Source organism: Piliocolobus tephrosceles, chromosome 14 (genome assembly GCF_002776525.5).
Source record: "Piliocolobus tephrosceles isolate RC106 chromosome 14, ASM277652v3, whole genome shotgun sequence".
Classification (NCBI taxonomy): Eukaryota; Metazoa; Chordata; class Mammalia; order Primates; family Cercopithecidae; genus Piliocolobus; species Piliocolobus tephrosceles.
Window position 1 is genome coordinate 34,910,852 of NC_045447.1, and position 19,177 is coordinate 34,930,028.

The 19,177-nt window shown below is 35.9% G+C and overlaps 1 protein-coding gene across 9 annotated transcripts in view; it reads right to left on the reverse strand.

The window, feature by feature from the left end:
* The window catches only part of SMC2 (structural maintenance of chromosomes 2), a 45,850-nt gene that overhangs the window by 3,794 nt on the left and 22,879 nt on the right, over positions 1–19,177 (reverse strand). For all 9 annotated transcript variants that reach the window (XM_023202451.2, XM_023202465.2, XM_023202483.2 and 6 more), the window contains 9 exons: positions 17,646–17,850; positions 15,576–15,711; positions 12,585–12,709; positions 10,851–11,044; positions 9,194–9,337; positions 8,521–8,715; positions 6,158–6,358; positions 3,895–4,011; positions 1,393–1,553 (listed from right to left, as the gene is read on the reverse strand). In XM_023202451.2, coding sequence (XP_023058219.2) covers positions 1,393–1,553; positions 3,895–4,011; positions 6,158–6,358; positions 8,521–8,715; positions 9,194–9,337; positions 10,851–11,044; positions 12,585–12,709; positions 15,576–15,711; positions 17,646–17,850 — 1,478 coding nt within the window. The remainder of the gene's footprint in view (positions 1–1,392; positions 1,554–3,894; positions 4,012–6,157; positions 6,359–8,520; positions 8,716–9,193; positions 9,338–10,850; positions 11,045–12,584; positions 12,710–15,575; positions 15,712–17,645; positions 17,851–19,177) is intronic.

Below are 19,177 nucleotides of genomic sequence, written 5' to 3' on the forward strand. Positions count from 1 at the left end.
CTCAGCTCACTGCAAGCTCCGCCTCCCGGGTTCACGCCATTCTCCTGTCTCAGCCTCCCGAGTAGCTGGGACTACAGGCGCCCGCCTCGTCGCCCAGCTAGTTTTTTGTTATTTTTTAGTAGAAATGGGGTTTCACCGTATTAGCCAGGATGGTCTCGATCTCCTGACCTCGTGATCCGCCCGTCTCGGCCTCCCAAAGTGCTGAGATTACAGGCTTGAGCCACCGCGCCCGGCCTCCTCTAGCTGATTTTAGGATTTTTCTCCTAATCACTGGTTTTCAGCAGTTTTATATATCTTTTGCTTTGTTATTTTGTATGTGTTTCTGTTTATCCTGCCTGAGCTTGATAGAACTTAAGTCTGTGGGTTTACAGAATTCATCAAATCTGGAAAATATGGGGCCATAATTTCTTCAAGTATTTTTCCATCCTCCCTATTCCTCTCCTTTTGGAACTCCAACTACTTGCACATTAGACAGCTTCCCTTAGGACACTGAAGCTAGTTTTTTTCTTCCCCCCTCCAGTTCTTTATTTCTCAATGTAGCTTGAATAGATTCTGTTCTATTGCTATGTCTTCAAATTTACGCATCTTTCTTTTATAGTATCTTATCTGCTGTTAACCTCATGTAGTAAACTTTTTTTAAATCTCTTGAAGGTCCACTTAATTATTTTTAGTAACTTTTATTTCTCTCATTATGTTCATGTTTTCTTGTAATTTTGGAAATGATTAATGTAACTCTAACTTGTTTCCTACTTTCATCAACTGTCATTTCAGAGTCTGTTTCTACTCACTGCTTTTTCTCTTTAATTTTCTTTACATGCTGGACATTGTGGTTATGCTGTTTAGTATCTCAATTTTTTTTTAACCTTCTTTAAAGAACACTGGCCTTTGTTCTGATAAACAAGTAACAGTTTGATCCCTTCAAGAAATCTGTTCAGTTTCTTAGGGTATGTCTACATTAGGCTTCACTTCAGGGACAGTAGAGACCTAATACCAAGGTGTAGCACTCTAGGGCTGTGCAAAATTCTAATCTGTCTTTTTTAACTTAGTGAGGCTACTGACCTCTGTTTGGGCACCTGAAGTCCAAAAACTGCCACTAGAGAGAAAGCTAGAGTGAACACAGGGCTCAACATTTCTGTTTCATCTTGTCCTGGACTATTCATTTTCTAATATTTGAAAATACATTTTTTAAAAACATATTTTGTCAACTTTGTCACCTATTTTAATCAAATGTTTTAACCAAAATGTTTAGTCTTATATATTAGGCTCCTTAAATTCTAACTGCAAAGGTAGTTAAGCAAATTAAAACACAAATACAATTGTAAGGTAATGAGATGATGAATTATAATAAAGTAAAAGGAATGAAAATTATAATATAGCAAAGTGATTCCTCACCTCTGACCACCACTGAGTTCAGTAAGGTTTTCTTTCCAGGTATTTCCTAAGGCAACCTTGAACTCCAGACCATCCAAAACAGTTTGACCCTCTGGTGGTGCAAGCATAGCATTAGCACCAGGCAAAAGAGTAGAAAAAATAGAGCCAAAGTCCGTGTTCACCTGGATTTAAAAAAGTTAAAACATCAGGATGCTTTCCAAGAAGAATCAATTGTTGATATATGTATATATGCATATATGTATATGCAACACAGCAGGTCTACTTTGTCTACTACTGTAACTCAGGGGTTGACAAACTATGACCCATGTGAAAAATCTGGATATGCTCATTCATTTACAAAGTGTCTATCATTGCTAGTGATACAACAAAATCAGGTAGTTTCAACAGAGACTGGATGGGTTCCCAAGCAAAAATATTTATTATCTGGCCCTTTACAAAAATGAAGTACCGAATCCTGCTCTAAATTTCCAGAGGAACTAGAAGGCACACCTCTAACTCTATCCAAAGTTTTGACACTTTTGTAGAACACATTGCAGGAATCCTCAAGATACACACAATTGTATCACATGAGGAAAAAAAACACAAACTAGAAGCAAACAAAAAAACAAAACTCTTTTTGGAATAAACTGTTCTCTTATAAAACTTTTCTTTTTCCTGTTGACTGATATAAGAAGATGGGTCTAAAGGCCTAAGCAGATCAGTGTGAGGCCCAGGAGAAAAAGGGGCATGAAATCAAAGGACCAAATCTGTTAAAGGGTCATTTTCCATATACCTCATCTCCTAGCCGAAGAGGATAAGCTGTTGGGGGCCAGAAAATAGGATTAGATCCCAAGAGATCTAATGTTTGGCCTGCCCCTGTCTTGCCACAGAAGGAGACAAGAGATTTAGGGCCAAAATCCTAGTTTGTAACAGTGTAATTTTTGTTCATACGCACTTGATTGATGATTTGGGAATCTGGCCATCTGTCTTCAAAGACATGACTAATATTCTTAGTTCAGCAGTCAAACTTGAAAGTCTAACACACACACACATACAAAAGGACTTGACAGCCAAGTTCTCTAGAGAAATCTCCAAATTCAAATGCAGATATACAATATTCAAATGTAAATATACTTTTTAGTGAATACTTAGTGTAACAAGAAAATCTCATAGACACAAGCAGTGCTCCTAAATATAGATTTACTAAGTAACAAATATAGATTTACTAAGTAACAAACATTTTAAGAGCAGGTACACAGCTGCGAATAATATCCTACAGAATGGAAGCAGGTTCTAAACCAAGTAGGGGAGAGGCAGCTCAGGACCGAGAGAGGAATGCTACTACATCTGAACATAACCAGGGACCTAATGTGAAACTTCCTCCAAAAGAGAATGGACATAGAAGAATACAGTCCTATGCTACACAGAAATGGAGTTACATTCATAGACTGATACAAAGATGAAATAAAAGAGAATTCTGCAAGTCCAATGAGGCTATGAAGGAAACAAACCAAATAGAAAAGAAACCTAGAATACTCTGGCTTTGTCACTTTGTCAATCAAGTATGCCTGAGGCCAGAAGGAAGAATATAATGCTGATAACAGTACCTACTTCATTAGGTTATTGTGAAGATTAGATAAGAAAATTAATTTGAGAATAGTGACTGACATATAAGAAGCACTGAATAAATGTTACTGACTTTGGAAGAATCTTGGAAATTAGGGAAGAGCAGGATATGTTTAGACAACAGATTCTGATTTGTACTAAGTCCAGGAACCTTGGTGGGAAGAAAGAAAACAAAAACTTCTCAGATTCAGTGTTAAATCGACATGCTGTACAACAATAATAGAGTCAGCCTTTTGCTTCCATTTTTAAGACAAAAATAGTATAGGGAATAGAGCACTGAAAATAAGTCTTAGAAAAGAAAAAAGCAAGGTGACTAAAAGGGATAATTGTGCTGCATTACTGAAGATAGAATTCCTACAGATTTACAAAGAGAAAAAGAGGCAAGGTGCCCCATTAAAACCCAGAAGGCACAGGTTTGCTAAACTACCAAACAGCACAGTAACTCTATGTTTGGAATCTTTGAAGTAAGAGTCTTCTGCGACAGTAAAAATGGAAAAACTTCCACATGAAAGGCTAAGGGATTATCCTATAGCAGACAGATACATGAAGTCAGGGAAGTAGAAGTAACAGCAAAGAAGCCTGACATCTGCCAAAGTTGTCATAAAACAAAATGGAATTGGGATTTTGTTCAGTAAGCGTTCTATAAAAGAGAATACTAAACTTGGCTTGTTTACTGTCCAATTCTTAAAGGACAAGAATGCCAGGATCTGGTAATAGTCAAGTCTGAAAAGAAAAAATGCATTTAAAACTCTGAGGTTTTAATTAAAGTGTGAATATGTGCCTCATTCAAACACAGATCAGCCATTTCAAATTTCTCATAGAGTATAAATCCACTGATTTTTTTTCATCCTTGCTACCTCATATAAAACAAAACATAATATTCTGGGGTTAAAATACCTTTTGCCATGCAATATTTAGGGCTTGGTTTTTCTTCTGGTCTAGGTCTTCTATAGTTGTAAGAATTTTGGATTTGTCATTTTCTACAATTCTCTTCTTCTTCATCAAGTCATTATACTGTGAGATAAAAAACATGGTTAACTGGGAAAACATAAAATCTCTTCTATATTCCGGAATTCAGTCAGAAATAAACAGGTTTCATTATTTTGATATATAATACATACATTCCTATTTACCAAAAAGATATAATGCACGAATAATTATATATACTCTTATAAGCATATGCTATACATACACTATATGATTTGTGTGTATATACATACTCTTAACAAAATTAGGAATAAAATCATCCCTATGTATATAACAAAATTAAATTGCTAGAAGAATTTATAAGACAAGTCCTTAAAATATTTTGACTCTACTAATATTCCCTTATCTCCTTAGCAGCCAAGGCAAAAAAAAAAAAAAAAAAAGTGTTATATATAAACTTAAATAAAAGTAGCCCTGAAAGCTCTCCTCTTAAGGTCAGCCTTAGCAGTGACATGAATAAAATTTTGATCCTTCACCATGATGTACAGGTCCCACATAAATTGGACCTTTTTGTAAAAAAAAATTTAAGTTCTGGGATACATGTGCAGAATGTACAGGTTTGTTACATAGGTATACATGTGCCATGGTGGTTTGCTGCATCCATCAACCAGATTTTAAGCCTGTATGCATCAGGATAAAGGGAATTGGGCCTTATTTATCCCTTGACTTTATGGCATTAAACTCCTCCCCAGGTTCTGGCCATTTGGTCTTTTACAGCTCCTTTGAACACAATAAACTCAATATTGTCTTATGGCCCCTGCACTGTTCTCCCTTCCTGGAATATTCTTTTTTTCTGACGTAACGGTTGCCTGAAATTTCAGCTCAAATATCATCACTTTAAAAGTAGTATTCCTTTGAGCAAGGCTGTAGAGGGATAATCATACCATCAACAGCAGTGGGACTTCCTAAAACTCTTCCTAACTCATTTCTCCTCAAAGCCCTGCATTTCACATTCACCTTTAAAAACTCTAGCCAGTCCTGATGTCTTCCTTGCTGTCCCTCTTCTTTATAGCCACGCTCCCCAAACCTCCTATGTTTTTATCTTATTTTTTCATGAAAATCCATATAATTGCTTATGTAGATGGATATAGAACACAAGAAGAAAAAAAAGGCCATCTGATGATCAACAATACAGGTTTCTCCTCTGGTAACAGGATGGGAGTTGATAAATTCTTTTGAAAAAAAATATTAGACTCAGGTCTCCTCTAACAGAGGTAAACAACTAAAAGTGAACAAGTTTCATCATATTATGCAGATCAAATTCAGACCAAAGTTTTCCTTCTATAAATATGCCACATATATGCAAAGCTTTAATGTAGAAATGAAAACCAGCAGGAGCATTTTATAGAGAGATCACAACACCTGCATGATTCATCTGTTTGGTATCTAACATAATCTAGACTCTTGGTGCATATATTCATGCCAATAACAGTTTAAAAAAAAAGTTATGGTAAAATTTGTTAATTGTGCTATTATCAGTGTTGCAGATTTCTCATGAATTTTACTCTATGATTTGCAAATTCAAACAGAATTTTGCAGAATTAAGGAAGGTATGGGGCATTAATATAAAATTACTAAGGTAGCCATTTCCTATGGCTATCTTAAAGGTAGGGAATGCTTCCCCCACTGGGTTTTTCTAGTGATAGGTCCTCCCAAGTTCATCATTAAATGACAGTAAACTCCCTTCCCAGACTCAAAGTTTTGTCAGGTTAGGGGAGATGGATAACACTATCGAGTAATTAAGAGCATTAAAACTGAAAAGAGGTTGCAGGATTTACAGATTAGTGAAACAGTATTTATGTATGTAATGGCTGTAGTCATTACTTATATAACAGTTTCAGTATACAGTAGAGTCAAGAGAACGACAGCAGCATACCCTATTCAAGGCTTTTCAATGCAACTGAAAGAAATGACAGAAATGTGAGGAATTATGTTTGACAAAGAACAAAAGCCAGTGGAAAAATCATTCCAGGTGTAACAGAATGTAAAAACCACTAATGATGCACAAGATTAATAAGAAAAAAATGACAAAGAGAGAAAAAGGAAAGCAGAAAGAAAAGCATCAAAGACATCTGCAAAAGGTTAACTCTAATAACTCCATCAGGGGTCATACAGAGCTATCAATGCTGGTCATGTTCTAATGTGGCCAGATATTCGGAGGAAATTGACTTACCCGCTCTTCAGCTTCTGTCAATACATTCATAGCTCTCATATTGACATTTCTTCCTAGTTTCTCCTTCATTTCTTGCAACTTCTGAAGTCTCTGACCAGCTTCTTTAGGGTTGTTAGTTTTGAAATCATAGGCACTATTGGGTTGGCCAAAGAGGTGTCTCTCTGCATTAATCCAGTCATAATCTTTCAACATTTTGGATACCTAGCCACATATAAAAATAGATGGAGATCTACAAATGTTTACAAACCAATATGTATAAGCCAGTTTCTTAAATATTTAATACTTTTGAATCAAATACTGAAGATGAAAAAACCTTCAATGACTGATTTTTTTGTTTGTTTGTTTGAGATGGAGTTTCGCTCTTGTTGCCCAGGCTGGAGTGCAATGGGCAATCTTGGCTCACCACAACTTCGCAACCTCTGCCTCCCAGGTTCAAGTGATTCTCCTGCCTCAGCCTTCCGAGTGGCTGAGATTACAGGTATGCGCCACCATGCCCAGCTAATTTTGTATTTTTAGTAGAGATGGAGTTTCTCCATTTTGGTCAGGCTGGTCTCAAACTCCTGACCTCAGGTGATCCACCCACCTTGGCCTCCCAAAGTGCTGGGATTACAGGCGTGAGCGGCCGTGCCTGGCGACTCGTTTTTAAAATGAGTTTCATTACTGACAAGAATAAAGATGAATATTTTTACGTGGAGTACAGACTACAAAAACAAGACATTGCATAGCAAAAGATCTTCCTGTTACACTGGCATTAAAAGAGCCAACTCACAGAAATTTTTACAAAGTGTACGCAAAGCACTTCCATTAGAATGAAATGGAAGTCAGATAGAACTCCTTTAGAATTTAGCAAATTCTAACTATTGCTTCAAAAAACAACTTGTAATAAGTTAAAATTCCTTAAATACTTAAGTCATAGATTTGGTAAAATCATGGAAGCCTAATGCTGACTGAGACTTAATGATTTTTCTCTCAGAACTATATTCTAAGAAACTGTCCTAAACATGGACTCTATCCCTGCTCCCACCCCTCTGAAAAAGGCACAGTATAACACTTCATGTAATACAACTGATTATACAGTTCAAATTATAGTGCTTAAAGAAGACTTTCTTCTACTAGACTTATGATTCATTCTCACTGGCAGAATCCAATCCTTGTTAATTTGTTGACTTGTATTAATTCCATGGATATGGTCTCACATGTAGGCCCCAAAGTAGAATTATCATTACAAAAGTCTATCTTCTTATATCATTCATTCTGTGTATGTGTTGCTCATCCTTATATTGTCAATGCCTGTCAATGCACAGGATCTGATACTAATAGGTATGTCTAAATCTTTGATAAACTATGTTTTTCAAAGAATCATTGACTTCTTAGCAGACCCACTTGCAAGTCCCTCCTTTTATTCTTTCAACTGTAAATAAAATCTCCTAGCAATCACCAGTACTAGCATTTTCAGTTACCAAAAAACTATTAGCAGTAACATTGCCATTGGTAATATTTCAGTCAGTTCACTATCAATAAGCTAATGGGAAATCAATAGTAATAAAGTGGGAGATTATAATGTAGCCATAAAAAATGTTTTTTAAACCAAGTTCCACAGTTCTTTCAGAAGAGGGGAAGATTGTTTTGTATGTTCTTGATCTTTCTGGTTAAAGTTCATGTATTTTTAGGATGCTTAAAAAAAAAAAATATCCTGGACATTAAAAAGGTACCAAATTGTTACACACTCATAATTATTAACACCATGTGAATGCAGCTTCTCAGCCAAGCAATGAATTTCTACAAAAGCATGTGTTCTCTTTAAAGCACTGAAGTAAGGGCGCTGTGACACATGAAAGAAGGAATGTGTGTTCTGTGGGATAACCTCAAAAACATAGCTGCTTGGCAAAACATCAGATTTTTATGAAGTGGCAAATACTGACAGCAGTGACACTCATAAAGACATGTGGAAGCCAATTCAGTCCTTTTTTTAGGTTACCTGTATATATAGTTCTGTGAGTTCTTTAAATTCAATTTGAAATAAGGTAGAGAATATACATCATTATTACTAGCACAACAGTAATTAGTTCTATCAACATTTGGAGGTAAAAAGTTATTTCCATGGGAGACCACTAAACATTTGGTAACTACATCTTGTAGATGGGAACAAATATCTAAAATTAAATCTAAAAATAAAACATTTGTGCAATTTGTTGAAAATTAGCATTGTTGAAAAGCAGTTAATAGCTGCAAGCTCAAATTTATGCCAGGTTGTAATTTTGCCATTTTTATTTATAGATTTCTCCATCAAGCAGTTTTCTAAAATTTTTCAAGAGCTCAGTGACAAAAATTTGATCAAGTATAAAAAATGAACACAAACGTACCTTTGCAGCACCATCTTCAGCCTCCCGTTTATGTTTGCTGATGTTGTGGTCTAATTCCTTAATTTTAAGCTGAGAATCATTGTTTTGCTCCTTGTGTTTTGCCACTTCTGCATATTTAGCTTTAATTACAGTGTCTTGGGCTGTTATTACCTCTTTTTGCTTGGTCACCTCTTCTTGAGCTTTATTTACTGACTCCTAAAACAAAAAATAAAAGAAAATATGTGGTGAGGTAACATGTAAATACTTTTAATCTACTAAACAATTATCTGACAGATCCCTGGGCAAGACGTCAATGTGATTACAGGCAGAGAGAAGATCACCTAACCCTCTATTTTATATCACCATTAAAAGGACTAATGAATTGATACACAGAAGAAAACGTGGATTACCCCTGGAAAAAGGGTTGGGGTACAATGCTCACGCTGCAAATGAGAGCGTTTCTGCTGGATATAATGTAGATGGAATCAACTGGGTGAGGAAGAAGACTGCTAGAGGCTGACTGACCTATGAGATCTCCAAACTGGCAATTCTGAATGAGTAAAAGCTATTTGTGCCTCATTCTCTCATGACAATGAGTGAAAAGACTGAGAACACCAAAGTCAAACATCTTAAGCTAATGTTTCACAAAAAGATTATCATTTTCAGCTTCTCCAATTTGATAGATAAATCCTACCTTATTTTTAGCCACCTCAGCTGCCATTACTTCAATCTGACTTTCATAGGACTTGATAGCTTCATTTACAGCTTCCAGCTGTTGTTTGTAAGATGTATGCTCTCTCTTGAGCTCTTCCAGTTCCAGAGTGATGGCTTCAACTTCCTATAAAAAACACAGTATTCGGGTATTCACATAGGTGATTAACTACTCAAGAACAAGTATGTACAGGAAAGTTAAATAAATAATAATCTCATGCAAGTTAAGACCCACAGCTTTGTTATCACTCAGCTACCGAAAGTACAGGTGAAGCTGCTTCCCCAGCAAAAGGAAGTTTATTTTCCTATATTAAAAAAAAAGTGTAATTTGTATAGGCTGAAAGAACTCTGCATAAATTTATTCCTTTATCATTTATTCCTACAGGGAAAACAATATAATATTCTACATAACAGATGAATTAGTGGAAGTAAAGTTTAAAAACAAAACTGTTCAATGTGTAAAAAGTTTCTCAATATTATTCTTTCCCACTGTAGCCTTCATTTCATTAGAAGAGCAGTCCCCAACCTTTTTGGCACCAAGGACCAGATTTGTGGAAGATGATTTTTCCATATGGTGGGGGCAGGGAGAGAGTATGGTTTCCGGATAAAACCACCCCATCTCAGATCATCAGGCATTAGATTCTCACAAGGAATATGAAACCTAGATCCCTTGAATGCACAGTTCACAAAAGGGTCTGCAATCCTATGAAAATCTAATACCACTGCTGATCTGACAGGAGGTGGAGCTCAGGCAGTAATCCTCATTTGCCTGCCATACACCTCCTCTGTTACTTGGTCTGTGGCCTGGGGGTTGGGGACCCCTGCATTAGAAAATACTTTGCACAGCTATTTAATGGTAAGAATCTTAGAGTGGGCTAAAAAAAAATGTGAGGGAAATATATTTAGGTGAAATCACATAAAAGTGATTAAAAACCTAGGTTCAAATTCCAGCTTTGATATTAGCTAAAAGATATAATAAAGTATCATCAGTTTACAACTGAATGACACCTTGTAAATATAACATGCTTTGTCTTTCATCATGTTCTCACAGTGCACATTCATTTAGGTGCTTACCAAATAAAAATGTCAACTTGCTGAATCTCTGATATGACATACACAGTATCAAATAATCCACTCCTGAAGAAAGGCCATCCGCTCTTGAAGGAAGCATTTACCAATGGTCAACTTTGGCCTTTCCTTAAAATTAGCATCCCCTACTCACAACTATGAAATACTAGATTGCAGTGTTTTCAGAGAAAAATACAGATTAAATATCCCTTATCCAAAATGTGTAGGACCAGAAGTGTTTCAGACTTCGATTTTTTTTTTTTTGGATTTTGGAATATTTGCATTATACTGACTGACTGAGTATCCCAAATCAAATCTGCTCCAATAAACATCTCCTTTGAGCCTCAGATCAACACTCAAAAAGTTTCTAATTCTGCTGTATTTCGGATTTGAGATGCTCATCCTGTATATTCCTTTGACTTGTAAGAAGCATAATTTGCTTCCAAAGAACACTGGTCCCTTTTAGATTTTGAGATCAATTGTGATGACTAAGGTCAACCAATGATGCTCTACCACCTTCAGCTCTATGTTGACTTTAAAAGGTTGGTTCAATTTCAAAAAGAAGTTATTACCTGTTGTTTTTCTTTCATCTTCTTGCTAGATGCATCTGCCTTTGTTTTGGCACAATCCAGTTTTTTCTGAGCATCCTTCAGTTCTCGCTCTCTCTCAGCTTCTGCATTTTTCATTTTATTTTCCAATACTTCATATTTTTCTTCTGCTTTTCTTTGGATTTCTTCAGTGTTTTTCAAAGTCTCCTCACTTTCCTCTGCATCACAAAGTAGGCAAATGTTGCTAAATTAACAGTTATAGGTAAAAGTTTACAAATTCAACCTTTAATAGAAAAAATGGTTTGGAAAATTACAGGCTACAATTTAAGAAAATTAACTATCCCAATGATATTCTAGAAATGGTATAATGAAACACAGATCCTACCTAAAAGTCATATTTGAATTATCTAAAAATCTGTAATGAAATCATTTCTTCTGCTATGAAATTGAACTTCACTTACAACCATTCTTTTACAAAGGTATTGAAGCAACCTATTTAAAAAAAAAAAAACCACGGATCATATTTTTAACGCAACTGTATGCTTCCTAAAACCAGAACAGTATAACTATGGTATTTTTCCTGTGGTTGCCAGAAAGTGTATAATTTCATAAACAAGCTTACTTTACATATTCAGGGAACTTCTCATTAAAGTTGACAAATAATGTGACAGTAGGATACAGCAAAGGAAAAACATCCCCAAATTTGTGAAAGAAAAAAATAAGGCCAGGTGTGGTAGTTCACGCCTGTGTAATCCCAGCACTTTGGGAGGCCAAGGAGGGCGGATCATGAGGTCAAGAGATCAAGACCATCCTGACCAACATGGTGAAATCTCATCTCTACTAAAAATACAAAAATTAACTGGGTGTGGTGCTGCACACCTGTAGTCCCTGCAACTCAGGAGGCTGAGGAAGGCGCTTGAACCTGGGAGGCGGAGGTTGCAGTGAGCTGAGATCGCGCCACTGCACTCTGGCCTGGGGACAGAGAGAGACTCCATCTCAAAAAATAAATAAATAAATAAAAAATAAATAAAAGAGCAATACTGAATGAACACGTGTTGCTGAAACAACTGAAGTATACTGTTTGTTAGTGTTAGGACCCAGGTGCAAATAACCTTGGAAGTCGTTACTGCACAATTTCTTACGCTACTTTTCATTGCGGAAAATACCATTAAAATATTAGTGGAGATAAAAACTTTTGTATAACAAAAATATTATGAACACAAAATTAAAAGACCAGTACAGTAAAAGGATATTTGCAATGCACATAACCTACAAGAAATTAGGACTCTTAAGAATGAGAACACTGGGAAAAAAACCACGAGCAACCCATGGGCAAAAGAAATAAATAGAAAATTTATAGAAGTATAAACCCAAAGGTCCAATGAACATATAAAAAAGATCCCAAATTCCAACAGCAATTAGGGAAATGCAAATTAAATGCTAACGCATGCGATCTTTTCACAACCAACAGATTTGGAAAATTTTAAAAGTCTGGAGAAAAAAAAGAACTTGGAGAAATGAAAACTTTCATATGCCACTGGTGGACATGAACATCGGTAAAAATGAACAGACCTTTGACAATATATAATAAAGATGAAAATAACCATACCCTAAGACCTAGAAATCCCATACTTGGATTTTCCCTAAATAAACGTTATCATATGTATCTTAAACATAGCACAGATAGAGAAGATACCTAAGGTAAGGTAATGGATACAAATAAAACCACAGATTAAGCATGGGCTGTTTTCATCTTACCAATGGTTTTTTTAAGGGCATCTAATTCTTCCTGTTGCTTGTGATATGAGCTTTGCTGGAGCTTGGTTTGTAATAAATCTGCCTCTTCAGTTTTCATCTCCCACTGCTGTTTTAGTTGGCGATACCTTACAAAAACAGAAACACGTAAGAAATGACTGTAATTTCTCTAGTATTTGAGAAATACATTCAAACTTCAGATTCTCACCTAAAATAAACTCATATACATTATAAACCATACACGATGCTACTGGTTACAGGAATAATTTTGATGACTTTCAAGTTTCTGAGGCACCAATTAATTCAAATTTAGATATAGTCATTGAAGGTAAACAACTCTAAATGACTAAAATCCACAATAACTATTTACACTAGAAATATTTAACAGCTAGGTTTCCTTAAAAATAATCCCTCTTGCTAACTAAAAAGAAAAAAAAACCAACTACTCACCACAAAAAATGATTATCACAATTACATAAAATTTCAAAAATTTAATTATCTATTAACCTCATTTTCAAATGTTAATAATAATGTTCCCTACTTTTAGTGTAAGAAAATCGTTTTGAACTTAGTTGTTTTAAAATGCACCTTCTTGAAAACTTTGTAATTCAATCCCAGTTCTGGCTGCTTAGTCATTTCTTTGAAAGGTATTTAGCTAATTCAGTTGCAGTGAAATTTCAAGTTAATATAAATTCACAAAGTACCTTGTCACTAGAAATTCATGAGGTTTGAGGGAAAAAAAAAAAAACTTATAAAATATAAATACTACCTTGAGTATTCCTGACTGAAGCTATACTTGACAGTACTTAATAATTTTAACTTCAAGTTAATTTAAAAATGTGGAGTATAGAAATATTTGTTTAAAAGATGTTACTTTCCTGATATGGTGTGAAACAATGGCTTTAGCTGATCCTTCCACCATTCTCATTTTTTCAAAATCTATTTTCCTTCCTTGACCTCAGTGACACAATTAGGAAAGAATTCAATTCTGCAGAACAAATGATCCAATACTACTGAACAAAATTAACAGTTCTAAGCCAAATGTAACTACAAACTCATCACCTTGTTAGAGCTTCCACATATCACAGAAAGATTTTGTTTTACTCTTCTCACAGAAAAAAATTCATTTACTTTATGGTTAATTTATATTCATGAAGGTAAAATGCAGGCCTTTACATGTATGTGATGTTTGAAAGTAAACAGGATAGAACACTTGAGGCCAGGAGTTCGAGACCAACCTGGCCAACATGGTGAAATTCCATCTCTACTAAAAATACAAAAATTAGCCAGTGTGGTGGCAAGCGCCTGTAATCCCAGCTACTTGGGAGGCTGAGGCAGAGGTTGCAGTGAGCCAAGATCGGGCCACTGCACTCCAGCCTGGGTGACAGAGTGAGACTCCATCTCAAAAAAAAAAAAAAGAAAAAGAAAACAGAAAAACTTTGATTCGATTTGTATCTTTGAATGGTCATCCTGACTATGAAAATCTTGTCCATATTTAGCGTCCTCAAAAGTCTTGGTGCCATTCTAAGCTTTCATAACTACAGAATTTGAATGCTAAAAACATACCCCAAAATAATCATTTCAACATTTATTTAGATTTTTGAAATTGTATTCAGTATTGCGAATTCTGAATAAAATCTTTTTAAATCAGTCCCTATTTGTCATCTTCAGAAATACTGGAAAAAATTACAATTAAACTTTAAAAAAAAAATTTTTTTTTTTGAGACAGGGTCTCACTCTGTCCCCAAGGATAGAGTGCAGTGGCACAATCTCAGCTCACAGCAACCTTGAACTGCCCAGCCTCCTGAGTAGCTGAGACCACAGGCACATGCTACCACGCCTGGCTTTTTTGTATTTTTAATAGAGACAGGGTTTCTCCATGTTGCCCGAGCTGGTCTTGAACTCCTGAGCTCAAGCGATCCACCTGCTTCAGCCTCCGAAAGTGCTGGGATTACAGGTGTACACCACTAGGCCTGGCCAAACTTTCAAACAATGCACTTTGTTAAGTTTGTAGCTCTTTTAACTCATGAAGCTTTCAATTCAAGTGGGGACTTATTCTCCCAGATAACCACAGAGCCAGTTCACTCACTCTTGTTCACTCACTCACTCACTCGTGTGTTTACTCAACAATCATGTCCTCAGTGAGGCTTTTCTTGGTCACCCAATATAAAATTTTATGATCATGTCTTTGCCCTAGATAGTTCCTATCTCCTTTACTGATTTACTTTTTCCTTCTTAGAACTAGAAACATGTTTTACCAATTTATCTTTCTTTATTGTCTGCTTCTCCAACAAGAATAAAATAGATGAAGGCAGGGATATTTATCTGATCCCCAGCCCCTAGAAGAGTATGTGGCACACAGGAAGCACTCAGTAAATGTTTACTGAGTGACACAAAAAGGTTACATTACCATGATCCCAATATTGAAAAATAAAAATACACATATAACTGTCTATTATACTAAATAGAAAGGATGTTGGAAAGTATTTATGTATCTTATCCATACCTATACAGAAGAAATACTGTAAGGAAACACAGTGCTGATATTCGACATGAACTTGTTTACCTGCTCATAGGCAACCTAGCAGATCCTTGATGTAGGAAGGCCGTTCACAATGCTATTAAGCTTACTGTGAGCACCTGATCAATGCTATACTCTATCATTTTAATGTCAAATCAGGAAATCAAGTAACCTCTGGTATCAGACACCAGAGTATCTAAGGGTTTCCCCACCAACCCTAGCCAAGTGCTAGTGTATTTCTCAGCAGAAAGAATGGAATATTTGAATTATTCTTTTGTTTTGCTTAAATAGATTTTGCTGATTTCTTAAGACATCTCTCTTATGAGAAAAAAAATGGATAAATGGTTATCAACTCACAATTTAATCAATTTTAAATAAACCAAAAATATAAGAAAAGTCAGAAGCTGTATTTCTGCAAATAAAAGTAAATTTTCTACAATGCAAATCTTTAAAAATGTATATACAGTGCTTACTTTTCAGCAGTGTTTTTAAGACCTGCTAATTCCTCCTCTAGAGCCCGCAGCTCATTCTCTTTGATTCTCAGTTCATCCTGAACATCTTTGAGTTCTTGAAACTTGGTTAAAACAGAAGCTGCCTGGGATCGAGCACCTGAGAGAGGCAAATTCAAACAGATCTTCCACATTGAGTTACCAGGTATACACTACACAATAAAAAGTCTTCTAAGAGAATTACACTCAAATCGATTCAATAGTAATTATTTTAGTGAGCTTATGAAGCCATGGAATTCATTCCATCACCTGAACCTTAGAACACAGAGAACTCATAACAGATCCAAGAGGTTGTAGTAGGTATTATTTATTCAAAATAACCACTGCCTTGTATACTGGGCCCATGTTCCACCCTCTGACACTGGACTTGCCTACGTGATTTGCTCTGGCCAATGAAATGGAGAAATGTGTCCCTTCTGAAAGTAAGCTTTAGGAGGCAGTACATAATTTACCATTTGCTTTCCGTTTGCCCTGAGAAAAATATGTTCAAGACAGGGACTGCTTCTCCTTCACAATGAGTCCCAGAATGAGAATAGCACTGAGCAGAAAGGCAACTGATCTGCAGCAGATGTAGCATTCACATGAAATAAATTTGTTGTAAGCTAAGACTGGGTGGCTGACCTAAGTTCTGATACAGCGCAGCAAGCAGAATAAACCGATTTCACATTATACAACTATAATTATCTGGCAGTGACAGGCTGAGGTATTATGTTGACAAAGAAACTCTGCAGATTTGATGGAAGAATGCTAAGGTCAATTAAAAATGCTGTTTAAACACTTGGTAATTAAGATATGGGGTTATTTCCTATCCCGTAAGTAAAAACTTCAAAAGCATCTGAATCAATAAAATCTAAAAAGTTTCTTCTCTTGTAGACATGTAAAAACACATAGTCTCTTTTTATCTTCCATTTGCATATACTAGTCATTTGACTGTGTACTGGAGAACCTAATACCTGCATGGAAATCACTGAACTGGCTATTGTTTTCATGGCCTAGAAAGACATTAAGTCACTTGAAACCTCAAATGGCTTCATGCCGTTTACTGGGATAAAAACACAAACCCTGAAATCAGACTGCTGGGATTCAAATTCTGAGCTCTGCCACCCTGTAGTGAGTTATTTAACCACTCTGTATCTTCATTTCTGCAACTGTATATTAGAGATGATAATACTATGCCTACTTCATCATTGTTATTAAGAATTGTTATTTAAAGCCCATAGAATAGGGTTTTATAGAATGATAGACATGTTCTATATCTGCATTGTCTAATTATCCATTAATCATTTGTGGTTATGGGCTCTTGAAATGTGACTAATGCAACCAAGGAAATTACTTGTATTTAACTTAATTAGATGTAAAGAGTCACATATGGCTAGTGGCTACTGTATTGGACAGCATAGTTGCAGAACATTGGTATATAGTAAACATATTCAGTGTTTGTTATTCAATTGTCTTGACAAAGATCTGCAAACTCAGTGTGGCAAATACTAGACCAAGGAGAATACGATCACTGTCTAAGAATTCCTTTAAGACATTAAGGTACCATTTCAAGAGCAGGTTTAATTTTTTGTTTTACTTTGGACAGGAGGTAGGCGGCACTGGCAAACACACAAATGAGAAGTTAACATGTTTCCTGAAGAAGTGGGTAGTTGGGCTAAAAATGTACTTAAGAAAGGCCTCTTCCTATTTACCACAAAGAATTGTGAGGACAAAAGGATATAAGCTGGGCGCGGTGGCTCAAGCCTGTAATCCCAGCATTGTGGGAAGCCGAGGCGGGTGGATCACGAGGTCAGGAGATCAAGACTATCCTGGCTAACATGGTGAAACCCCGTCTCTACTAAAAATACAAAAAACTAGTCGGGCGAGGTGGCGGGTGCCTGTAGTCCCAGCTACTCAGAGGTTGAAGCGGGAGAATGGCGTGAACCCGGGAGGCGGAGCTTGCAGTGAGCCGAGATCGCGCCACTGCACTCCAGCCTGGGCGACACAGCGAGACTCCGTCTCAAAAAAAAAAAAAAAAAAAGATATAAAACTTACCTCCACTCAATGTCCCATGAGGATCAAACACATCCCCTCCGAGAGTTACAGTTCTAGTCATTATCCTCTTATCAAAGGCAACTTTTTTGGCATTATCCATATTGTCACAAACAAATGTTGTTCCAAAGACAAACTCCATTGCTTTCTGAAGTTCTGGTTTATATTCAACCAGGGAAAGAGCCACATGAACGCTGTCAGGGCCAACCTGTGGGACAACAATAGATACGCCACAGTACATACTACTTCTTTTCCTTTCAGGTATTATTTTATAAACTAGTAAGAACTGCTGTAATGGAAACTTAAGTAATTTACCTAGCATTAAAATTCTTTCTGAACTTTCTAAACAGCTATGTAAAACCCAAAGTTTCAGGAAAAAAAAAAATTGCAGGTTTAAATACTGAAAGATCTATCGCTAAATAAAATATTCATTAATAGCTAGTACTGGGCATCATGAAAGTTTCTATCAATAAGGAGCCATCACCATGTTTCTAAGTGTCCATTATCAAAGTTGACTGGACACAACTTTCTTAATGATGGTACAGATTGAGTATCCTTTATCCTAAATGCTTAGAAGTGTTTCAGTTTTCAGATTTTGGTATATTTGTACTACAGTGGTTGAACTTCCTAAATCCAAAATGCTCCAATGAGCATTTTTTGGGTGTCAGAGTTTTGATTTTTGGAAAATTTCAGTTTTTGGACTTGGAGTGCTTCACCTGTAATTCCCAGATCAACAACACTATATGAAAATTTTGTTTCAATAATCAGGAATTTGGTTTCACAACAAATATTTTTTCATACAAATGAAACATGCTAGAGCAGTCATCTGCCAGTTACAGAAATAAAAACACAAGTAATAGAGTAAAAGTAATTTTAAAAATCCCTCAGTCCTCTATTTTGATCACAATGCTTCTTCTCAGCCTTTGTTTATAGACGCTACCTCTGCCATCATTTTAAGAAAAAATAAGCATCTCTTTTAGAGCTTAGTATCAGCAGTGGCAATTACAACGAAAGAAGCTCTATGTAACATATGTTCAGTATTGTTCTTTGATGTGGCAGCTACCATCAAATAGGTCTGGCTAAGGGATCTGAGGCAAAGTATTTTTGCTGTTACTTGAAATCCCAATTTCCTTCTAATGCTGGGACTTGACGTATGGCTGAATTAACTTCCTGAGCCTTCTAGACTTAATGGTGATTCTTCAAGTAAAGAAAGTACCAACCAAAAACACCACCTTTCAATTACTCAGCACTCATCCTCCCTCTCCTGATAGTATACATATCAACACAACTATATTTTGAAATCATTTTCATTGAAATCTTCTGAATTTAACTAAGGATACAACATCCAATTAGTTACAAGTATATTTGTAAATTTCATAGAAATGTCTTTTCAACTCATGTACTTGGAATGTCTGCTCAATAAAAAAACTGATTACAGCTGAATGTTATGACTGACTTCATGTTTTCACAGTATTACACAACTACAATAACTTTTAAATGTATTTCCTTGTACTGATCTATTTTCTTACTAGCAA